Here is a 19611-nt window from a genome sequence, read left to right as displayed (position 1 = left end):
AGGGAAGGAGGAGATATGCTAGGCCAGGATTTTGGCACCCTGGGCTAGTACCTCTCCAGGTTCATAGATAGAGCTGGCTTTATGAATAGATTATAGCCCAGTATAATTATATCCCAGTCTTTGTTCTCTGTGTACTATGTCTTCATGATTGCCACCAAATCCAAGCCATCTTCATCTATTACAGCCTCTGGATCTGGAACTTTATATCCCATAAGTTCTCAATACGTGGTACACTGTGCCCAGTAGATTGTACTGCCTGTTGAGGACCTATGTGATAGAGGATCTTCCTCGCATCCCCATCACTGATGCTGCTTCTCCAGACTAGCAGCTGCACAGCCAGTCTTCTTGTTTGCGCTTTCAGCTCTGCTGGCCCTCTGCTCCAAAACAGGAAGATGATGTCAGAGGGGGAAGGGGATTGGCAGATCTGACAACACACACAAGAAGACTACGGCTATGCAATTACAATATGTTGTTTTCCTACTAATCTGGAGAAACAGCAGAAGGGGCAAGGGAAGACACAGAAGAGAAAACACATTGGTTGGTGGGTGGGGAAAGAAGAAGATGCTGGATGCAAGGTGAAGAGGTGCAGCTTTGTAAAAGGAGCCCTCAATGTGTAATTAAGCTCTGGAATTTGTTGCCGGAGAATATGTTAAAAGGAGTTAGCTTAGCAGGGTTTGAAAAAAGTTTGGCTAATTTCTGATTTAAAAAGTCCATAAGCCATTATTAAGATGGACTTTGGAAAACCCACTGCTTTTTTCTAGGATAAGCAGCATAACAAGCAAAGTTACTCACCTGTAGCAGATGTTCTACAAGGGCAGAAGGCCAAGCATTCTCACAGTTGGGTGATGTCATCCAACAGGCACCATGTAGACACTGACTAGCAAGATCCAGAACTTTCTAGCAGCGTCCCACCGCACATGCGCTGGTGATTTCTCACCTAACATGAGAGCGCAGGTCCCTCAGTCATTGTAAAAAGCTAAAGAATTCAACTCCAAGGGGAGATGGGAGGGTATGTGAGAATACTTGGCCTGTTGTCCTCAAAGAATATCTGCTACTGGTAAATAACTTTGCTTTCTCCAAGGATAAACAGGGTATCGTATTCTCACAGCTGGGAATCCCTAGCTCTCAGGCTCAATGAAAACAACAAAGCTAAGACAATAGGGGCTCAAAACATCAAGGCCTGTTATTCTATCAACCTGAAACAATGTGTTTACTAGTTGTGGAGGTGCAGCTTGGATCAGAAGAAAACTGGGCCTAGGGGAGATGGAGTTGGATTCTAGACACAGAACAAATTCTGCTGGACTGCATGCCTGAACCGGCTGTCTCGGGTATCCTGCTCAAGGCCGTAATGAGATGTGAACGTATGGGTCCTGTTTGGGTCAAAAGATACAAAAGGCTGGGTGGATTGTCTATGGGCTTTAGTGTGCTCCAGATAGAAGGCTAAGACTCACAATCCAAGGTATGCAGTACACGCTCACCAGGATGGGCGTGTGGTTTTGGGAAAAACGTTGGTAGAACGACTGACTGATTAAGATGGAACTCCAACACTACCTTAGGAAGGAACTTAAGGTGCGTGTGCATAACTACTCTATTGTGGTGAAACTTAGTGTAAGGTGGGTCAGCTACTAAAGCTTGAAGCTCACTGACCCTGCGAGCTGAAGTGACAGCCACCAAAATTCCAGATGACAGGAATCAAGCAGCTTTCAGCAACTAGGTGAGGACAACACAGAGATCCCATGACACAGTTGGAGGTTCAGATAGGGGGCTTTGTCAATAACAAATCTTGAATGAAGCAATCAACTAGAGGCTATACAGAGATGGGCTTACCTCCCACACAGTGATATGCACTAATTGTACTGAGGTGAACCCTTACAGAATTGGTTTTCAAACCAGACTCAGGACAAGTGAGGGGATCTAAGGTCTTGCCCTCACATAAGATAGCAAACCTCTTCCAGGAGTCTATCGTGGAAGCCAGCAAGATGCGGGGGACACCCTCAGGCAAATCTAAAGGTTCAAGTTCTATGCTGACAACATCCAAGCCATGAGGGTCAGATATTAGAGGTTGGGATGTAGAAGAGATCCTTTGTGCTGTGTGATGAGGGTTGGAAAACAGTCCATGGATCTTCCGAAGATATCAACATGTAGACTTATTTTAGCACAGGGGATGGAGAAGATTACATTCGGGGACGGATGGGGATGAGTTAGATTCCATCAGGGACGGGTGAAACTTCTGTCCCTGTGTAACTCTAATAGAGATCTGTTCCCTGAGCAGACCAAGTCCCTTGAGTGTGAAGCCCATCCACATGAGCTTCCCATCCTAGGTTGGATGCATCCATTGTTTGCAGCTTCTGAGGAAGTGGAATTTGGAATGGTAGTCTTACAGTCAAATTCATCTGAATTGTCCACCAGAAACGGGCATGAGCCAACTCTGGAGGAATCTGGATGACATCCACTAGGTTCCCAGCTGCCTGAGACCACTGGGAAGCTAGGGTCTACTGGGCTTCTCTGAAGTGGAGATGTGCCATGGGAGAGACATGCATTGTTGAGGCCATATGGCCCATCACTCTCATGCTGAGCTGGGACCTGCTTGATGCTTCAGACTTGCAAGGTGAACATTGATAAGGTCTCTGCTCTTCCTTGTGAAAGAAAAGCCTGAGCCTGCAATGTATATAGCAGGGCTTCTATGTATTCCAATTGCTGGAGCAAAAGAAGGTGGGACTTGGGATAGTTTAGGACAAACTCTAGTAACTCCAACACCTGAATACTTAGGCGCGTTGACTGGCACCCCCTCCTGTAATGTGCTCTTGACCAGCCAATTGTTCAGCTAGGGAAACACATACACACCTAGCCTGCATAGATATGCCACTACTACCACTAGACATTTGGTGAATACCCTGGGAACTGGTACAAGGCCAAATGGCAGTTCGCGATCTTAGTAGTGGTGTTTCCCTATTTGAAATCTGAGATACTTTGTGGGCATAGGCATCCTTTAAATCCAGACAGCATCGCCAATTGTTTTCACAAATAATGGGAAGAAGGGTGCCCAGGAAAATCATCCTGAACTTTTCTTTGACCAGGCATTTGTTCCGAGCCCTTAGGATGGGGCAAAATCTCTCCACCCCCCTCCGTTTTCTTGGGCACAAGGAAGTACCTGGAATAGAATCGCTTTCCTTCACCTGGCGGCATGGGTTTGATCAATTTGGCCTAGAGAAGGGCAGAGATTTCCTTTATAAGTACCTGCTTGTGCTGAGAAATGAGCCAAAATGCTCTCATTGGGCATTTTGGTGGTCTTTGACACCAATGCAAGGTGTACCTGAGACAGACTATTTGAAGAATCCACAGGTTACAAGGGGCAACCTGCAATGGAAAACATTTAGCCTCCCCCCCTACTGATAGGCTATCCAGAACAGTTACTTTGAATGTGGCTATGCTCTCTTGAGCCAGTCAAAAGCTCATCCCTTGCTGCAAAGTGGAGAATGCTGGGCCAGTGTCAGAGACACACAGCCATGAGAGTCTGTGCATCCCCACACCCATAGCTGAGAGTCTGGACGCTATGTCAGAAGAGTCATACATGCCCCATGCTACATATTTCCTACACTCCAGCTGCTTACTGGCCAACTGGTGAACCTCTGCAGCCTGCTCCTGTGGGACAATATCCACAAGACTTATATAGTGCACTGTGGACCAAAGACTGCAAGTAAAGGCTCATGTAGAGCTGATAGAACTGGATGCGGGCAGTGAGCATAAAGGCCTGAAAAGTTTTCCTTCCTAACATCTAGTGTCCTAGCCTCTGTACCTGGGGAGGGGGGGGGAGTGAGTTATGAGTCCTGGAGCTCCTAGCTCGTTTGAGAGCAGATTTGACCACCAGAGAATAGTGTGGCAGTTGAGCCCTGTGACAAAACAGTGGGTTTTAAGCCTGTAAACTGTATTACTTCTTGACGTGTTTTTCCCTAGTTTGGCCAGCAGGTGGTGCATGTTTATGTTTAAAGCTGATGCAGAGAAATGACTGTTCCTTCTTTAGTTTAACACAGAGAAGAGGTAACCTGCAGTGATATGGCCAGCTATTTTTTAAAAATGTTGTTCAGGGCTCTGATTGGTCCAGAAGCTCTAATTCAGCTAAGATGAACTGGTTTGTTCTCCAGTCTTAGCCAGGGAGCAGCTATAGATCCTGAACTCCCCAGGTATTATTTAGATAGTAAACAAATATTTAGATAGGGTTATAATTGATTCATATTTCAGTTACCTCTTATTGTTTGCTGAGTGCACTTTTTCTCTTCATTGTTCTAATTTTTCTTGACAATAATCATTTTTAGTTTATTGCCTCTGCTTGTCTGGACTGACTAAGAATCCTAGTCGTTTGTGTTTTGGGTCCGTGAGTGCTTTCTAGGAACTGTGAAACCACTGGGGGTGTGGCCCCAGTAACCTAGAAATCACTGGGGAACACCTTGAGAGCAAGAGGCTTGCCCAGAGGCGGTTGGGACCCAGTTGGTGGGAGGAGGGTGCTAGTGTAGAGCACAAGCGGCAGGTGCAGGTGAACCTGAGCTGTGCTGTGGATGGACCCTCCAGGTCGAAAGATTAGCCCAGGTGGGTGTTAGGCATTTCATGACAAGCCCTCTCGAATCCAGCAGCCTTTTGGATATGGTACTACATATCCACCTTCTTAGGTGCAACCTGCACTAAGAGGGGAGATTCCCATTTCTTCAGAGTATCCTTAAGGATAGGGTGCAATGATATAGTGATCCCTTTCTTAGGAGGAGACTCGTAGTCCAGGACAGTCAACATCTCCGCCCTAGGCTCTTCCTCTGTTTCTAAATTAAACCAGTGAAAGAGAGACTCGAAGGTGGAGATTTACATCTCTCTTGAGGTGGGGAAGGATCAGAAGGCATCCCATAAGACACCTCCAAAAAGTAATTTGGGTCCTCCTCTGAGTCCCATGAGTAATCCCATTCAGACTCTTCACCATACTCAGGCTGTACTGAATAAGTCTGTGCCTGTCTCGACTCAGTGGATCCATGTCCACGCCCTGAAGAGCACCAAGGTACAGCCCTAATTTCTGACTCTGGGAAAGCTTCCTCCCCCAATCTTGAGAGCAGTACTGTATGTGTCAAGATTGAGGTTCATACCCTTTCAGGTGCTGACATCAAGGATCTCAGCACTAATATGGAAGGAGCTTCAGGAAGAACCTGGCTTTGATCTGCAGTTGGTGCAAGCACCCTCAATGCCTAAGTGGTTTGCAGTTGCAGCATTTGAACCAGCTGCTCCCTGAGCATGGCACAGAACCACTCATCGAAGGAAGGCATCAGCAAAAGCAGGAGAGCCCGAAGAGAGGCAGCCTGCGAAGGTGTCAGACCAGTAGTAGTAATCTGGCTGCTGGAAGACTTGCATACCACCATCTCTTCTAAGAAGTGGGAGTGCTCCTCCCGGTGTTGGCGATGCTGATGCCCCAGTGCTCCCCACACCATGCATCAAGGTGGACCAATGCTTGGGTTTCCCACAATGCATAGCATCACAGTCCTTCGGTGCTGACAAGGATGATGTTGAACCCATATGTGCCCTCAGTGTCGGGTCCAATGCTGACCAGTCCCCGGGCCTACTCTCAGTACCCGATGTCGAGAGAGGTGGAGACCTCCTCGATGCTGGTGCACTCCCATAAGAACAGCCATACTTGGTCAGACCTATGATCCATCTAGCCCAATATCCTACTTCCAACAGTGCTCAATCCAGGTCACTAGTACCTGGCAGAAACCCAATTAGTAGCAACATACCATGCTACCAATCCTGGAGCAAGCAGTGGCTTCCCCATCTCCATCTCAATAACAGACTATGGACTTTTCCTCCAGGAACTTGAACAAACCTTTTTTAAACCCAGATAAGTTGACTACTGTTACCACATCATCCGGCAAGTTCCAGAGCTTAACTATTCATTGAGTGAAAAAATATTTCCTCCTATTTGTTTTTAAAAGTGTCCCTTGGTCTTTGTACTTTTTGAAAGAGTGAAAAATCGATTCACTTTTACCTGTCCTACACCAGTCAGGGTTTTATAGACCTCAATCGTATCTCTCCCCCCCCCCCCCCCCCCCCCAACAGTCTCTTTTCCAAACTGAAGAGCCCTAACCTCTTTAGCCTTTCCTCATATGGGAAGAGTTCCATCCCCCTTTATCATTTTGGTTGCTCTTTTTTGAACCTTTTCTAAGTCTGCTATATCTTTTTAGAGATATGGCGACCAGAATTTAATGCAATACTCAAGGTAAGGTCAAACCATGGAGCTATCGAGGTCGATGTCGATGTATCGGCCTTCGAAGAGCTAAGAAGCTTCTTCTGTTGAACCTATTGCATCCTATGTGTCTTCAGCTGCATTTGCAAACAAAGACAACAAGGGTTAGGCTCATGGTCAGATCTAAGGTACAAGTTGTACGGAAATCACCCAATTACATTGGGTGCTCTTTTTGAAGCCAATGGCGGTCTTCTTGGATATCGAGAAAAGAATCACGTCCAAATTACATTCCTCAATTTGAAACCGGAAAAAGGGGCAGTATTCAAATTGAGGTCGGGGCTCCGGCCTAAAAAGGGCCCAGCAGTACACGAAAAATAAAGGAAACTTTGAGGGCTGAAAAAACTAAGAGAAATTAAAGGGAAATCGAAGAAAGAAGTAGAAAAGAAAAATTATCTGAATGGACTGCAAAACCCACATTGGAAGGCACTATTAGAAAACACTGTGAGAATACGATGACGTGTCCTCCCTGCTCCGCAGTAAAATGAAGACTGAGGCACCCATGCTGATGCATCAGGCGGGAAGGCACCAGCGCATTCATGGCATTGTGGGAATCTTGAAAAACGGCTGTGTTGTGGTCCTTGAGGACCATGGATGCCTGCTGTAATTCATGGGAGATAGAGCTGAAAAGGCCAGTGCTCCCACTCATGACGTTCTGCCCTGGATCTCCCAAAAGAGGGACACACTCATTGAAGGCCTATCGCCCACAGGGGCTACATTAATAAAACAGGTATGTGACTTATGATCCCACCCTTCTGTAAACATTTCCTTGCCAGTCCTGAATTCTTCAGGTTGTATTGGTCATACTTTATATGTAGGCTTATGATGCTTGCATGGGGTTCTAACATGCCAAAGCACTGTAATATACTGGTAGACTCAAGGTGGTGGGAATATTCAAACAGAAGGTATTTACTTTAACAACTGAGTAAACGACCTAGCAATCTCCTTTTCTCTCCTTTTTTTGGCACATTGCTGTTTTAAATAGAGGAAAAACTGCATTCTCGTGTCATGCCTTACAAAGATCATAATGACACCTGCAAAAACATTGATTATCACCTCTATCTTTATTGTTTAGAAGCATAATGTGGCTCTAATGTACTTGAACCAGTTTATGCAAAAGTTAGAAAAATGTATAGAATGTCATGTTGGGGGGGGGGGGGAAAGCAGGTATCTGACATGAATTTATAGCTGTAAGTAACATATCGTTAATACCGTTTTCCACAAAAAATATAGAAAGTTAATACAGGAAAAGCAAGCCAACCTGACACTCAGTACGGACAAGTAACTATGAGGGCAAATCATGGGTTCCTGTTCCTTGAAGGTTGAATACGTATAAATTGATATTTTTAACCAGATACAAACACAAATTCAAGAACTACTCAATAAAATGCAACTCACAAATGTCAGATTATATTTTAACTAGTAGGTTAGTTTTACACAGTCAAAAAAAGGAGCTGATCTCGATTTTTCTAAAGTCAGAAACCAAATCACAAATGTCAAGAATGAGCAAAATGCTAATGGGACATCTGTCAGAGGGTGTCGCATGGAGACTCGATCTGGTAGAGGAGGGCTTGTCAGTTGTCAGATGCAGCAGTAGCCTTGTTTTTTCTTCCAGGTAAGGGGAAAGTGGATTTACTCTGAGGCTGGGTGAGTTTGCTGGCCAGCAAAATAAAAGGCTCAATCAATGTCTTACGGTCTGTCACAGTTACCTCCCAAAGTTTCAGCTTTTCACTCTTAGCCCACTGTTGTGCCATTTCGGTGTCCACTTGCTTCTGGTCTGCAAGATCCATTTTGTTTCCTAAAACCACAATGGTCATCTAGAAGAAACAAATGTGTTTACTGTACACCTAAATAATCACTTTTTCCTTCATAAATGATATTGTCTACAATTAACAACTTGTGATAAAGGGGCCGTTTACTAAACTGTGGTAAGTTTTGCACTTAACTGCTTGTTTAACACAAAAACTAACGTATGGTAAGAGCAGGGTCTCTTCTGTAAATACGTTAAGCACGCATGGCACACAATCAACACACAGCCACTATGTTACATGCCTGGTTCAATAGTGCAGGCCCTCTATGCTATTGGTCCAAGTATGTAATGCAGTGGGTGAGCATTGCCTCCTTCTATCAGACAGCTTCCTGCAGCAGCACTACACTGAAATCCCTGACTCAAGAACCAAACCCTCTCTCCCACTGGATCCAACAATCCTGACCCCGAGACAACCATAGGTCAGCGTTGATGGGGAATTCATTGGGTCCCGGGTGGCAGCAATCTTCCTCTGCTGTTGTCTGGGTCAGCACCTGAATCCAAAATGACGCTGATGACCTCGAGTGGTAGTACTGCACGACTATGGCTAGGGGGTCATTGGTGCCAACCTAAGCAGCAGCAGAGGTAGATCGTTGCCGACAGGACCCAATGCTCCACCAATGAGGACCCCTGACTAAGTCAGATCAGTGTGGTTGGGTGCTGGATTGGGGGGCTTCAGGGTACTGCCATCAGGCAATCAATGACAGCATACTGTGCTACTGAACTGTCACTGTGCACCCACCACTTTTTCTTGAGGTGATGGTAACTTCAACTGTGCTATATGGAGTTGTGACAGCTAGCATACCTCCTCTTGCCCATGTTATACCCAGATCCCGCCCATTTCTCTATTAAGCAGCTAACATGGGATTTTTACTGTGAGGGTGCCTTTTTAGCACAGGAAGCATGTGTGCAGGTCTGTGTAATGTCTACCATGTGGTAAACTCTGCATCAGCTGCTTAACACAGCTTACAGTAATAAAAGGGCTACAAAGAGAGAAAAGTGAAGATACTTATCTGTAGCAGGTATTTGCTAAGGACAGCAGGCCATTTATTCTCACGTGTGGGTAATGTCATCTACATCGCACTGGTATGGAGCTTAAATAAAGCAAATACAGCTTAAACAGCAGGTGTAGCATCCCCACTGTGCATGTAAGAGTGCCTTCCTGCCCACTGCAAGAACGCGGAACCAGCAGTACAACAACATAGCATGGAAACGACTCAAAGGGGAGGTGGGAGGATATGTGAGAATGAATAGCCTGCTGTCCTTGGAGAATACCTGCTACAGGTATGTATCATTGCTTTCTCCGAGGACAAGCAGACCAGCCTTGGGGATCCCCACCAGCCACATCATCGTTGTACTGCTAGTGGACGGGTCTGGGCTGACCCGTGGTTATGCCACTGCTACAAGGAATTCTGAAGCATTCCCCAGATTCATAATGCTGAGAGTTGAAAGCATATTCAAAACTGTGACATACTTCTTTTCTGAAAATAAAACAGAATTCAGAAAAATGAGAATTTAGTTTGAATAACATTGTTTAAGGCTTTTTGCAGTCCTTAACCTTACTATTATCTATGTCACTCTGTCTCCCTCTGCTGCCATTAAGTTATTTGACCAGCTGAATCTTGTGCACGACAGCGTGTTGGGCAAAGTTGCTTGCCTGCACCCAGGGCAAGATTAAGGTACAGGCAAACCAGGCACATGCTTGGGGCCCAAACATTTACAAGGAGCCCTCTTAGATATGCTAAGTCAATGGTTACCAAACAGACTTTAGCCCTAGAAAGGAAGAAGGAAGAGTCATGGGAAGGGACACCAGAGCTACTGCTGTCCACAGAGGTTCTACCCACTCCATGCATTGTCCTTTAGTCAGTACCAGTTTTTTTCTGCAATTAGAACTACATAGACCTCCATTTGTGGGTGTTTTAAAATGTTTTTATATTATAAGAAGCCCAGTGCACTTGCTTTCCTATGGTCCACATATTACTTGATACACAAAACTAACTGGTCTGTGGTTGTTTGTAAATAATATTGCATCAAGTCTGCAATTAAAAGACGAACTGTGCAGTCAAACAAAATAAATATTCTAGTTTCAAGTTTATTATAGACTTTCAATCCTGCCCAACAGAAAACCATCTGGGTGGCATACAACCTAAAAAGAGGAAAGAAGAAATGGACACACAGTACTAACATGAAACAAAAAGGAACTAGGGGAAAAACTACAATGGTTGTAGAAAAGAGTGATAATATGGGAAAGAACAGTAGGAGGGGAAGGCTGTAAGCCAGGTACCCGTAGCCACATAAGTGGAAATCCTAAGTGTATGCATCCTGAAAAAGAAAAGCCTTCGGTTCTTGTTTGAAAAGGGGCAATGAGTAAAGTTGTCTAAAATGGGGTGGTAAAGTTCTCAATGTTATGGTATAGTTAAAAGACTGAGTTGTGATGATCTGAGCACTCTTGATTGTGTATAAGGAGTAAGATGTCTTAAAAGATAAACAGGTTCTGAAGCAGATAAGGTTCTGAACACTAACCGAAGGATTTTATAAGTGATTCGGTGAGGAATAAAACAGCAGTGTGTAATCCTTATGGATAGAAATTCCATATGTGAAGGAAAGGAGTATACTGGTAGGGCTCTACTACCATCCGCAAGGACAGAAAGAATAGACAGATGAAGAAATGTTTACAGAAATTAAGAAAGCTGGCAAATTGGACAACAGTAGATGATGGATGATTTCAATTACCTTTGAGGAAATTTTGTTTAGTTACTGACAGTTCTTTGCAGTGCTGACAGTATTGTCTCAGTGTGCCTTCGGCATACATGCAGACTTGTTGAAAAAATTATTTTGCCTACACATGAATGTGACTTCTACTTGGCTAGATGTTCAGACTCCTGAGGAAGGCTTTAAAAGTCGAAACATAGATCTGTATCGAGTCTGGATCTACAGACTTAGTTTTATGATGCACATGCTTATTTTTATGGTATACTGCATGGCGCCTGGACATATTAACTGACCAGTTTATTGTTGCCAATGATTTTATATTGCATTAAATTTTTAAGTTGGAATCAAATTGGTCTTCTCTTACTTTCTTCTGTTTGACTGATTTCAATTACCCTAATATTGACTGGATAAATGTTACATCAGGGAGCGCTAGGAAGGTAAAATTTCTAGACATAATAAATGACTGCTTCTTGGGGCAACTGGTTCAGGAACGACAAGAGGGGGAGCTATTTTAGATCTGGTCCTTAGTGGAATGCAGGGTATAGTATGAGGTAACAGTGTTGGGTCTGCTGGGAAACAGTGATCATAACATGATCAAATTTGAGCTAATATCTGGAGTGAAGTCACAAAGGAAATTAATGTAGCAGCATTTAATTTTCAAAAGGGTGACTATGATAAAATGAGGAAAATGTTTTGAAAGAAGCTTAAGGATTGACTACAAAGATTAGGACTTTAAATCAGGCATGGCCAGATCCAACTTTTTAGGATGGTGGAGTTCCCCCGGTGTCTGTACACTTTACAAATGCTTCCGTTACAAATCTTACAGAAAGACATTCGCAAGTTTTATAAACATCTTTCCCAGTGTTGTTGGAGGTGGTGGTGTGTAGGGGGGAGGGGGGAATCAAAAATTTAATTCCACAAGTTATTAGGTTCCTGGGGACAGGGAAGTTGGGGATGCCTGTCCTCTATAAGTATAGCCAAGCATGCTTAATAAGACATCTGGGAGATTGGGTTCTAAACAGGGCCATGCCAAGGGTCTCTGGCGCCCCCCTGCAGACTACCAGTTGGCGCCCCCCCCCCCCCCCGTCAAGAAGGCGGGGCAGTGAGCAGCGAACAAGGGAAGGCTAGAGACGTCGGGACTGGGAGCGCCGCCTCCTTCACTGACGCTGCGCTGCCGGAGGAAGGTAAATTTAAAAGAAAAAAAAAAGGAACGGGATCTTGGGGGGGAGAAGAGGGCGGGCAGTTCCTACATGGGAGCGGGAGGGCAGGGTAAGCACGCAGCGGCGGCGCCCCCCATAGGATAGCGCCCCCCTGCGGCGCTTACCCCGCTTACCGCATCGGCACGGCCCTGGTTCTAAATAAGGAACATTATACCCCAACAGGGTTGGAGACTGAGTTTTTTGCACCATGGCATTTTTCATTTTTGCTGCAGGTACATGGGAGGGATCTTCCCCCTGATGTCCGGGGTAGTATACTGCTGATGTCCCTTAGAAGATTATGGTTGAACCTTACTGGGTCATGGGGGGTTTCTGCCCATTAGGAGAAACAATGAGTTTTTGCCAGGTCTTGAGAATGGAATGTTTCGACTTTGGAAGAGCTGGGTATTTCTAGATTGGAACCTGGTGGGGGCATGTAGCCTCTTCGAGACCTAGGGGGTGGTTCCCTGATCCGGGGATCGAACATCTTTGCTTACTACCAATTACATCATTACGTGATTTCTCTCGATGAGGCGGCTTTATCTGCATCACATAGCTCTCATATATGCTCCCTTCTCTAAGTTCCGGGTGGACAGCATCTTTCAGTATCGAGGATCCATGAAGCTCTTATGAAAAGCTTCCCTAGGAAGAATGATTTATCATTACTGGCTAGATAGGGGGTAGATCTTTGCAGGCAATCTCTGACAGTGGATAGATATTATCAAACTGGTATCTCGTATCCCATCTATGACCATGGCAGTGGATTTGAGAAACTGTCAATTTAGAATATTGCATCGGGCTTACATCTCTCAGTCTCAATTATTTCAAATGGGGGGTATTCATTCCCCAGTTTGTCAAAAATGTTTGTTACACCATGACTCTTTCTTCCACACTTTTTGGGAATGTCAGAAAGTATGCTATTTTTGGTTGCAGGTGGCTCAATATTTAGAAGACCTCCTGGTGGGGCCTGTTCCACTTTCCATTATGGGTTTTTATGGGCTAATATGAGGTATTTGTGTTGCAGAGCAGAGGTAGTTGTACACTCATTTGTAAAGTGGTTTTGCTAGCTAAAAAAAAAATCTATTTTAAAGGTGTGGACGGTTCCAGATCCACCTTCTTTTTTGGGGCTGGAGGGGACTGCTGCATCAAACTATGTTAATGGAACGTCGATAGGCTGGAATGGCCCCTAAAAGGAAACAAATATTTCTGTCCATTTGGGATCCTTACATAGCTTCCCTGTCAAAGGGCTAGGAGTCTCATCTTGAACACATTATGAATGGGAGTGCCAGTGGAGGGTTTGAGTCCCTTGGCTAACAGAGAGCTTCATATGGAAAAAATAATTCTTACCTGATAATTTTCTTTCCATTAGTCCCAACCGATCAATCCAGAGACTTGTGGGTTGTGTCCCTCTACCAGCAGGTGGAGACAGAGAGAACCTCCGAGGTTTGCTATATGTGGACCTGTGCAGCCAGCTGAACCTCAGTATGAACAATACCAAAGCAGTGGAATGGAAACAATAGAAAACTCTCCTGACATTGTCAGACCAACTGCCCAACATACTTCCACCACTTCTATATTTATTTATTTTATTTTTTAATCAAATGAAGGAACATTCAGAACAACAGAACCCGAAAAAAACTAACCAACTGCAACAAAATCGCAGACAGTAAACCCAGGGGGGCCTCTGGATTGATCTGTTGGGACTAATGGAAAGAAAATTATCAGGTAAGAATTATTTTTTCCTTCCATGGCATCCCACAGATCAATCCAGAGACTTGTGGGATGTACTCAAGCAGTCCTCAAGTAGGGCAGGACACCCCCAACCCGGCAGAAATCACCGATGAGCCAAACACTGCATCTTGACGAGCAGCCACATCCACCCGATAATGCCGACTGAATGTATGGACCGAAGCCCATGTAGCTGCCCTGCAGATATCTTCCAGAGAAATCAAATGGACTCTGCATAGGAGGACGCTTGAGCTCACGTAGAATGAGCACGAACTTGCAAAGGGTTGCTTGCCCAATGCGTGTGCCGAAGAGAAGGCCTCCCACAACTAACGGGCTATGGTGTCCTTGGACGCCATATGACCCTTCTTACTGCCTCCAAAAAGGACGAAGAGGTGGTCGGAAAGATGAAATTCATTTGTCACCTCGAAATACCTGAGAACAGCCCATCTCATGTCGAGGCAGCGAAGAGCCCGGAATTGCTCAGGGTAATCTTCCCAGCGGAAGGCCGGCAAATGCAAGGACTGCCCCAAGTGGAAACAAGAAACCACCTTGGGCAAAAACGAAGGAACTGTCCTAATTAATACCCCCGCCTCCATAAAACACAGGAAGGGTGTCTCTGCAAGAAAGGGCCTGCAACTCTGAAATTCTCTGAGCAGAAGTAATGGCTACTAGGAAAATCGCCTTCAAGGTGAGATCCTTAATTGTAATCCTCGATAAGGGTTTGAAAGCAGGACGCTGAAGCGCTTTGAGAACTAGATTAAGGTTCCAGGATGGCAGAACTGGCATGTGAGGAGGACGCAAACGATTTACGCCCCTCAAGAAACGAACCACATCTGGGTGGGAGGCGATGGGCGCCCCCTGAAGCCGGCCTCTAAAACATGCCAGAGCTGCCACCTGTACCTTAAGAGAACTTAATGAGAGTGATTTTTGTGCAGCCTCCTGAAGAAACGCAAGGATAACCAATACTGAAGCCGAAGCCGCTGACAATCCCGAACTTGCACACCATGAATCGAAGGTACGCCATGCCCTAGCATAAGCTATCGAGGTGGATCTTTTCCGAGCCCACAGCATCGTAGCGATAACCGCGTCCGGATACCCTTTTCTTCTTAACCTCGCCCTTTCAAGGGTCAGGCCATAAGACGAAAGGGGGAGGGATCCTCCATCGTGACTGGCCCCTGCAGCAGGACACTGTCCTGTGCTGGTAGCAGAAAAGGACAAACGAACAGAAGCCTGATCACATCTGTGTACCAGGGTCGTCCGGGCCAATCCAGGGCCACTAGGATCACTCGACCGGGATGACTGGCAATGCGAGTCAGTAACCTGCCCACCATTGGCCACGGGGGAAAGGCATAGAGCATGCCCCTGGGCCAAGGTTGAAGAAGGACATCGATGCCTTCTGAGCCCAGCTCTCATTCCCTGCTGAAGAAACGGGGAACCTTCGCATTGAATGCGGTAGCCATTAAGTCCATCTCTGGCATTCCCCAATGGGCAGTTATCTGATTGAAGGCCAGAGGGGAGAGCGTTCACTCCCCCGGCTCCAACTGGTGGCGACTGAGAAAGTCCACTTGCACATTCTGTGACCCCGCTATATGAGCCGCTGTCAAGAGAGATGAGTCTCTGCCCAACGGCAGATCAGAGCCGCCTCGCATGCTAGGGGTGCACTCCTGGTGTCCCCCTGACGGTTTACATAGGCGACCGCCGTTGTATTGTCCGAAAGAACTCGAACTGGGCAACCGTGGAGAAGAGACAGAAACTCCCGAAGGGCCAGATGAATCGCCCGTAACTCCAAGCAGTTGATAGACTATGACACCTCCGTCAAAGTCCAAATACCCTGGGCCGTCTGTTGCAGGCAATGAGCCCCCCAGCCAGACAGTGACACACCCGTGGTCACTATCTTCCAGTCCAGGGTTGCCAGAGGAATGCTCGACACCAGATTCTTTTGAATGAACCACCAGTGCATGATTGTGTGAAGACGGGCCGAACATGGCACATGAACCTCATAATCCTACGAGAGTGGAGACCAATGGCTCAGAAGGTGCCACTGGAGGGGGCGCATGTGAGCTCTGGCCCACTTTACCACGTCCAAGGTGGAGGCCATGGAACCTAGAACTTGTACATAGTCCCAAGCCCATGGGTTCGGAGTTTGAAACAGCACTCGTAACTGAGCCTGTCACCGCTGTGCTCGAGCTGAAGGAAGAGAAACTATCCCTGTTCGGGTATCGAAGCACACCCTCAAGTATTCCAGCGTTTGGGAAGACGTTAAGCTGCACTTCGGGAAGTTGATCACCCAACCAAGCGACTGAAGCAATCCGAACACTTGTCGGTTGCCCGCCGACTCTCCTTGAAAGAAGACACCCGCACAAGCCAGTCGTCTAGATATGGATGAACCTGAATCCCTTCCTTCCTGAGATAGGCCGCCACTACTACCAGGACCTTGGAAAAGGTCCGAGGCACTGTGGCTAGGACGAAGGGCATTGCTTTGAATTGAAAATGACGACCGAGCACTGCAAAGCGAAGAAAGTGCCTGTGGGGAGACCAGATTGGAATGTCTAAATAGGCCTCTGAGATCGAGAGAGGTCAAAAACTCCCATGGCTGTACCGCTGCAATCACCGATCAGAGAGTTTCCATGCGGAAAAGCCGAACCCGTAAGGACCTGTTGACGCACTTGAGATCTAAGACGGGTCGCCAAGAACCACCCTTTTTTGGCACCACAAAATAAATGGAGTATCGACCGCACTCTCTTTCTGCTGGGGGTACAGGCTGGACGGCACCCAGCTGTTGTAAGTTGAGGAGGGTGTGTCAAACGGCCCGCAAGTTGGCAGGACATTTGCAAGGAGATTCCATTCATTGGATGTTACCCTGGTCCACTCCACCAGGAATAGGGACAGTCTGCCCCCAATAACCGGCTGAATATGGACCAGGGCCCCATCATTGGGCGGACCTGGCTGCGGGCTGGTTTCTGTTACCAGAAAGGAAGGCCCACCTGTCACCTCGAAAGGGCTGAGGCCTCTGAGAAGACTTTGCTCTCTGAAAAGAGGCCCCGCGACCTGGACGGCAATGCCGTGTATCCCTAAACTTAGGTCTAGGTCCCGCCGGTCATACAAACTTGGACCTGTCCTCCAGGAGGCACTGGCCCTTAGAGTCACCAAGGTCCTTCACAATCTGTTCTAAGTCTGTCCCAAACAAAAGCTTTCCCCTAAAAGGAAGCCTTGCTAAACGTGACTAAGAGGCCACATCTGCAGCCCAATGCCGCAACCACAGCCAGTGACCGCTAGGGAAACCTCCTTCGCCAAAGCCCTCAAAAGATCATGAAGAAGATCCACAAGGAAAGCTAAATTGGACTCTAAGGCCAGCAAAATAGCCACGAGATCTTCCGGAGAGGAGACTTTCTGTACCCACAATAAGCATGCCTGCGCCGCGTAGGAGCCACAAACTGAGGTCTACAGGGAAAGGGCCGCTACTTCAAGGACAGCTTCAAGTAAGTCTTCAACTACAATCCTGAGGGTCCTTGAGTGCCGTACCACCCTCCACAGGGGCAGTGGTTTTCTTAGTGACTGCTGTGAATAAGGAATCCACTGTAGTGACCTTCAGCAAGTCTAAGTCAGGAGCAGGTAGCAAGTAAAGACGCAACATAGCTCTAAGCAACCTTAGGCCCACTGTCCAGCATATCCCACTGCGCCAAAATAAGGATCTCCATGGCCTCATGCACATGAAAGGAACGACGTGGGCATTTGGCGCCAGACATAATAGAGGGCACTGGACCTGTTCCCCCTGATGATTCAGGGGGGAAATGGCCAAAACCTAACAATCAGGGGGGGAAGCTCTTCCCTGCGAAAAAGGCAGGCAGCCGTCGGATCGTCCCCTTCCTCAGAGGGCAGGGTGACCTCATCTGCCAAATCCAAAGATTCTGAGAGAGAGCCCGGAGACAAAACCGGGCCATCTGTGTCAGATAGCTCCTCGGGATCCAAAATCTCCACCCGGGGACATTTTGGCAGGAAAGACTGAGAGGCTGCAGCAACCGAAGTTTGCTGAGCAAGAGACGGGGCTGCCTGAACAGAAGCTCCTGACTTCTTCAAAAGAAAGGCATTGTGCAAATCCAAGGAAAAAGGAACTTAAGGGACTCCCCTGCTCCCTGTACATCGTTTCCCTCCATCGGAGCCTGTGCCACAGAAGCGCGCTGCGCCTCTTGTCTATCAACCGCCATGTGTGGAGCGGGTCGCGCCTGAGAGGAAAAAATTGCGCCCGCCAACATGCGCTGCACTAACTGCCCCGAGGAAACTGCCAAAACTATCCCCTGCGCTTCCGAATCACCGGAAGACTGAGGGGAACCCCCGTCGCGCTGAACACCCACTGTGGGCTAACGGCGGCAGGACTCACACTCCCCCGATGCTGCTCTCCTGCCCCCACACCGTGAGCAGTGCTTAGCCGCCTCAGAAAGCACTGACATGCTCCACAAACTCCTGCTCCAAAACTGACTAGACAGAACGTCTAGTTCCTCTGTATGATTAAACAAAAACAAAGTCTTTAACCTTTTTTTTTTTTTTTTAGTCAGGAGAGAAAGGAAACACCTGATCAGGCCAACAGCCCCGGGCGACGGAGGAAAGGTAGGGGGAGACCAGGAGGGACCTGGCACCACCAGGTGTACACCACAAGTTGCAAACAGCCACTCAACCCCTGTCTGTGCTAAACTAGGCCCAAAGGACACCAGTAGCCAGATCAAACCAGAGCTGCACAGAGATGTCCTTCCACCTGCTACATAGAGAGAATACTGAGGTTCAGCTGGCTGCACAGGTCCACATATAGCAAACCTCGGAGGTTCTCTCTATCTCCACCTGCTGGTAGAGGGACACAACCCACAAGTCTCTGGATTGATCTGTGGGACGCCATGGAAAGTTTGTTTTTTGTGAGGGAGAGAAATGGGATGGATAGGACTCAGCAGTGTACTACATGGGGTTAGCCACTGACAGTAAGGCTATAAGATACAAGGCCTCTTCCTCATGGTACGCCTGTTCAATTTCTAAGTTTTGACACCTGGATGCATTATTGTCTCTTTGTATATTAGATTATGTACACTTGGCTATTTATCCTGATATGGGTTTGGAGCAGTTGGGGAGGGGTAAGTTAGGATTGAGAAAGTATAGTTAGTGGAAAATAAGACCTTATGTACTTATGTACTTAAGAATGTCCTTCAAAGAATGGAAAAAAGAACCAGAATTAAGAAAATAAGAAGCAACATATGCACTGAGAAGCTAGATAAAGAAGGCTAAAAAAGAATATGAAGAGACACTTGCTGCAAATGCAAAAACTCACAGTAACAACGTACATCAGAAGCAGAAAGCCTGTAAGGGAATCCGTGGGGCCAATAGATCATGAAGGAACAAAGGGGCACTCAGGGATGGCCAAAGTGGAGAGACCGAATGAATTCTTTGCTTTGGTCTTTATGGAAGAAGATGTAAGAGATCTAACTGTACCAGAAATGGCTTTCAAGGGTGATGATGTGGAGGAACTGAAAGAAATCTCAATGAACCTGGAAGACTTACTAACCCAAATCGACAAATTAAAGAGTAGTAAATCACCAGAAACAGAGGGCATGCACCCTAGGATACTGAAAGAACTCAAACATGAAATTACTGATCTGCTGTTAGTGATCTGTAACCTCTCATTAAAATCATCCATAGTACCTGAAGATTGGAGAGTGGCCAATGTAATGCCGATTTTTAAATAGGACTCCAATGGTGATCTTGGAAATTACAAACCAGTAAGTCTGACTTCAGTGCTCGGAAAAATAGTGGAAACTATTATAAAGAATAACATTACGGAACACATACCTAAACATGGTTTAATGGGATAGAGTCGGCATGGATTCAGCCAAGAGAAGTCTTGCCTCACCAATTTG

The 19611-nt window shown here is 46.5% G+C and overlaps 1 protein-coding gene across 2 annotated transcripts in view; it reads right to left on the bottom strand.

Moving 5' to 3' along the window:
• Positions 1 to 7316: 7316 nt before the first annotated feature.
• Positions 7317 to 19611, bottom strand: part of NKIRAS1 (NFKB inhibitor interacting Ras like 1) — a 69899-nt gene continuing 57604 nt past the window's right edge. For both annotated transcript variants that reach the window (XM_030206734.1, XM_030206740.1), the window contains exon 4: positions 7317 to 8088. In XM_030206734.1, the coding sequence (XP_030062594.1) occupies positions 7846 to 8088 (243 nt within the window). In that variant the 3' untranslated portion in view covers positions 7317 to 7845. The remainder of the gene's footprint in view (positions 8089 to 19611) is intronic.

This window comes from Microcaecilia unicolor, chromosome 1 (assembly GCF_901765095.1).
Source record: "Microcaecilia unicolor chromosome 1, aMicUni1.1, whole genome shotgun sequence".
NCBI classification, from domain to species: Eukaryota; Metazoa; Chordata; class Amphibia; order Gymnophiona; family Siphonopidae; genus Microcaecilia; species Microcaecilia unicolor.
This window is presented reverse-complemented; position numbering and strand designations above follow the sequence as displayed.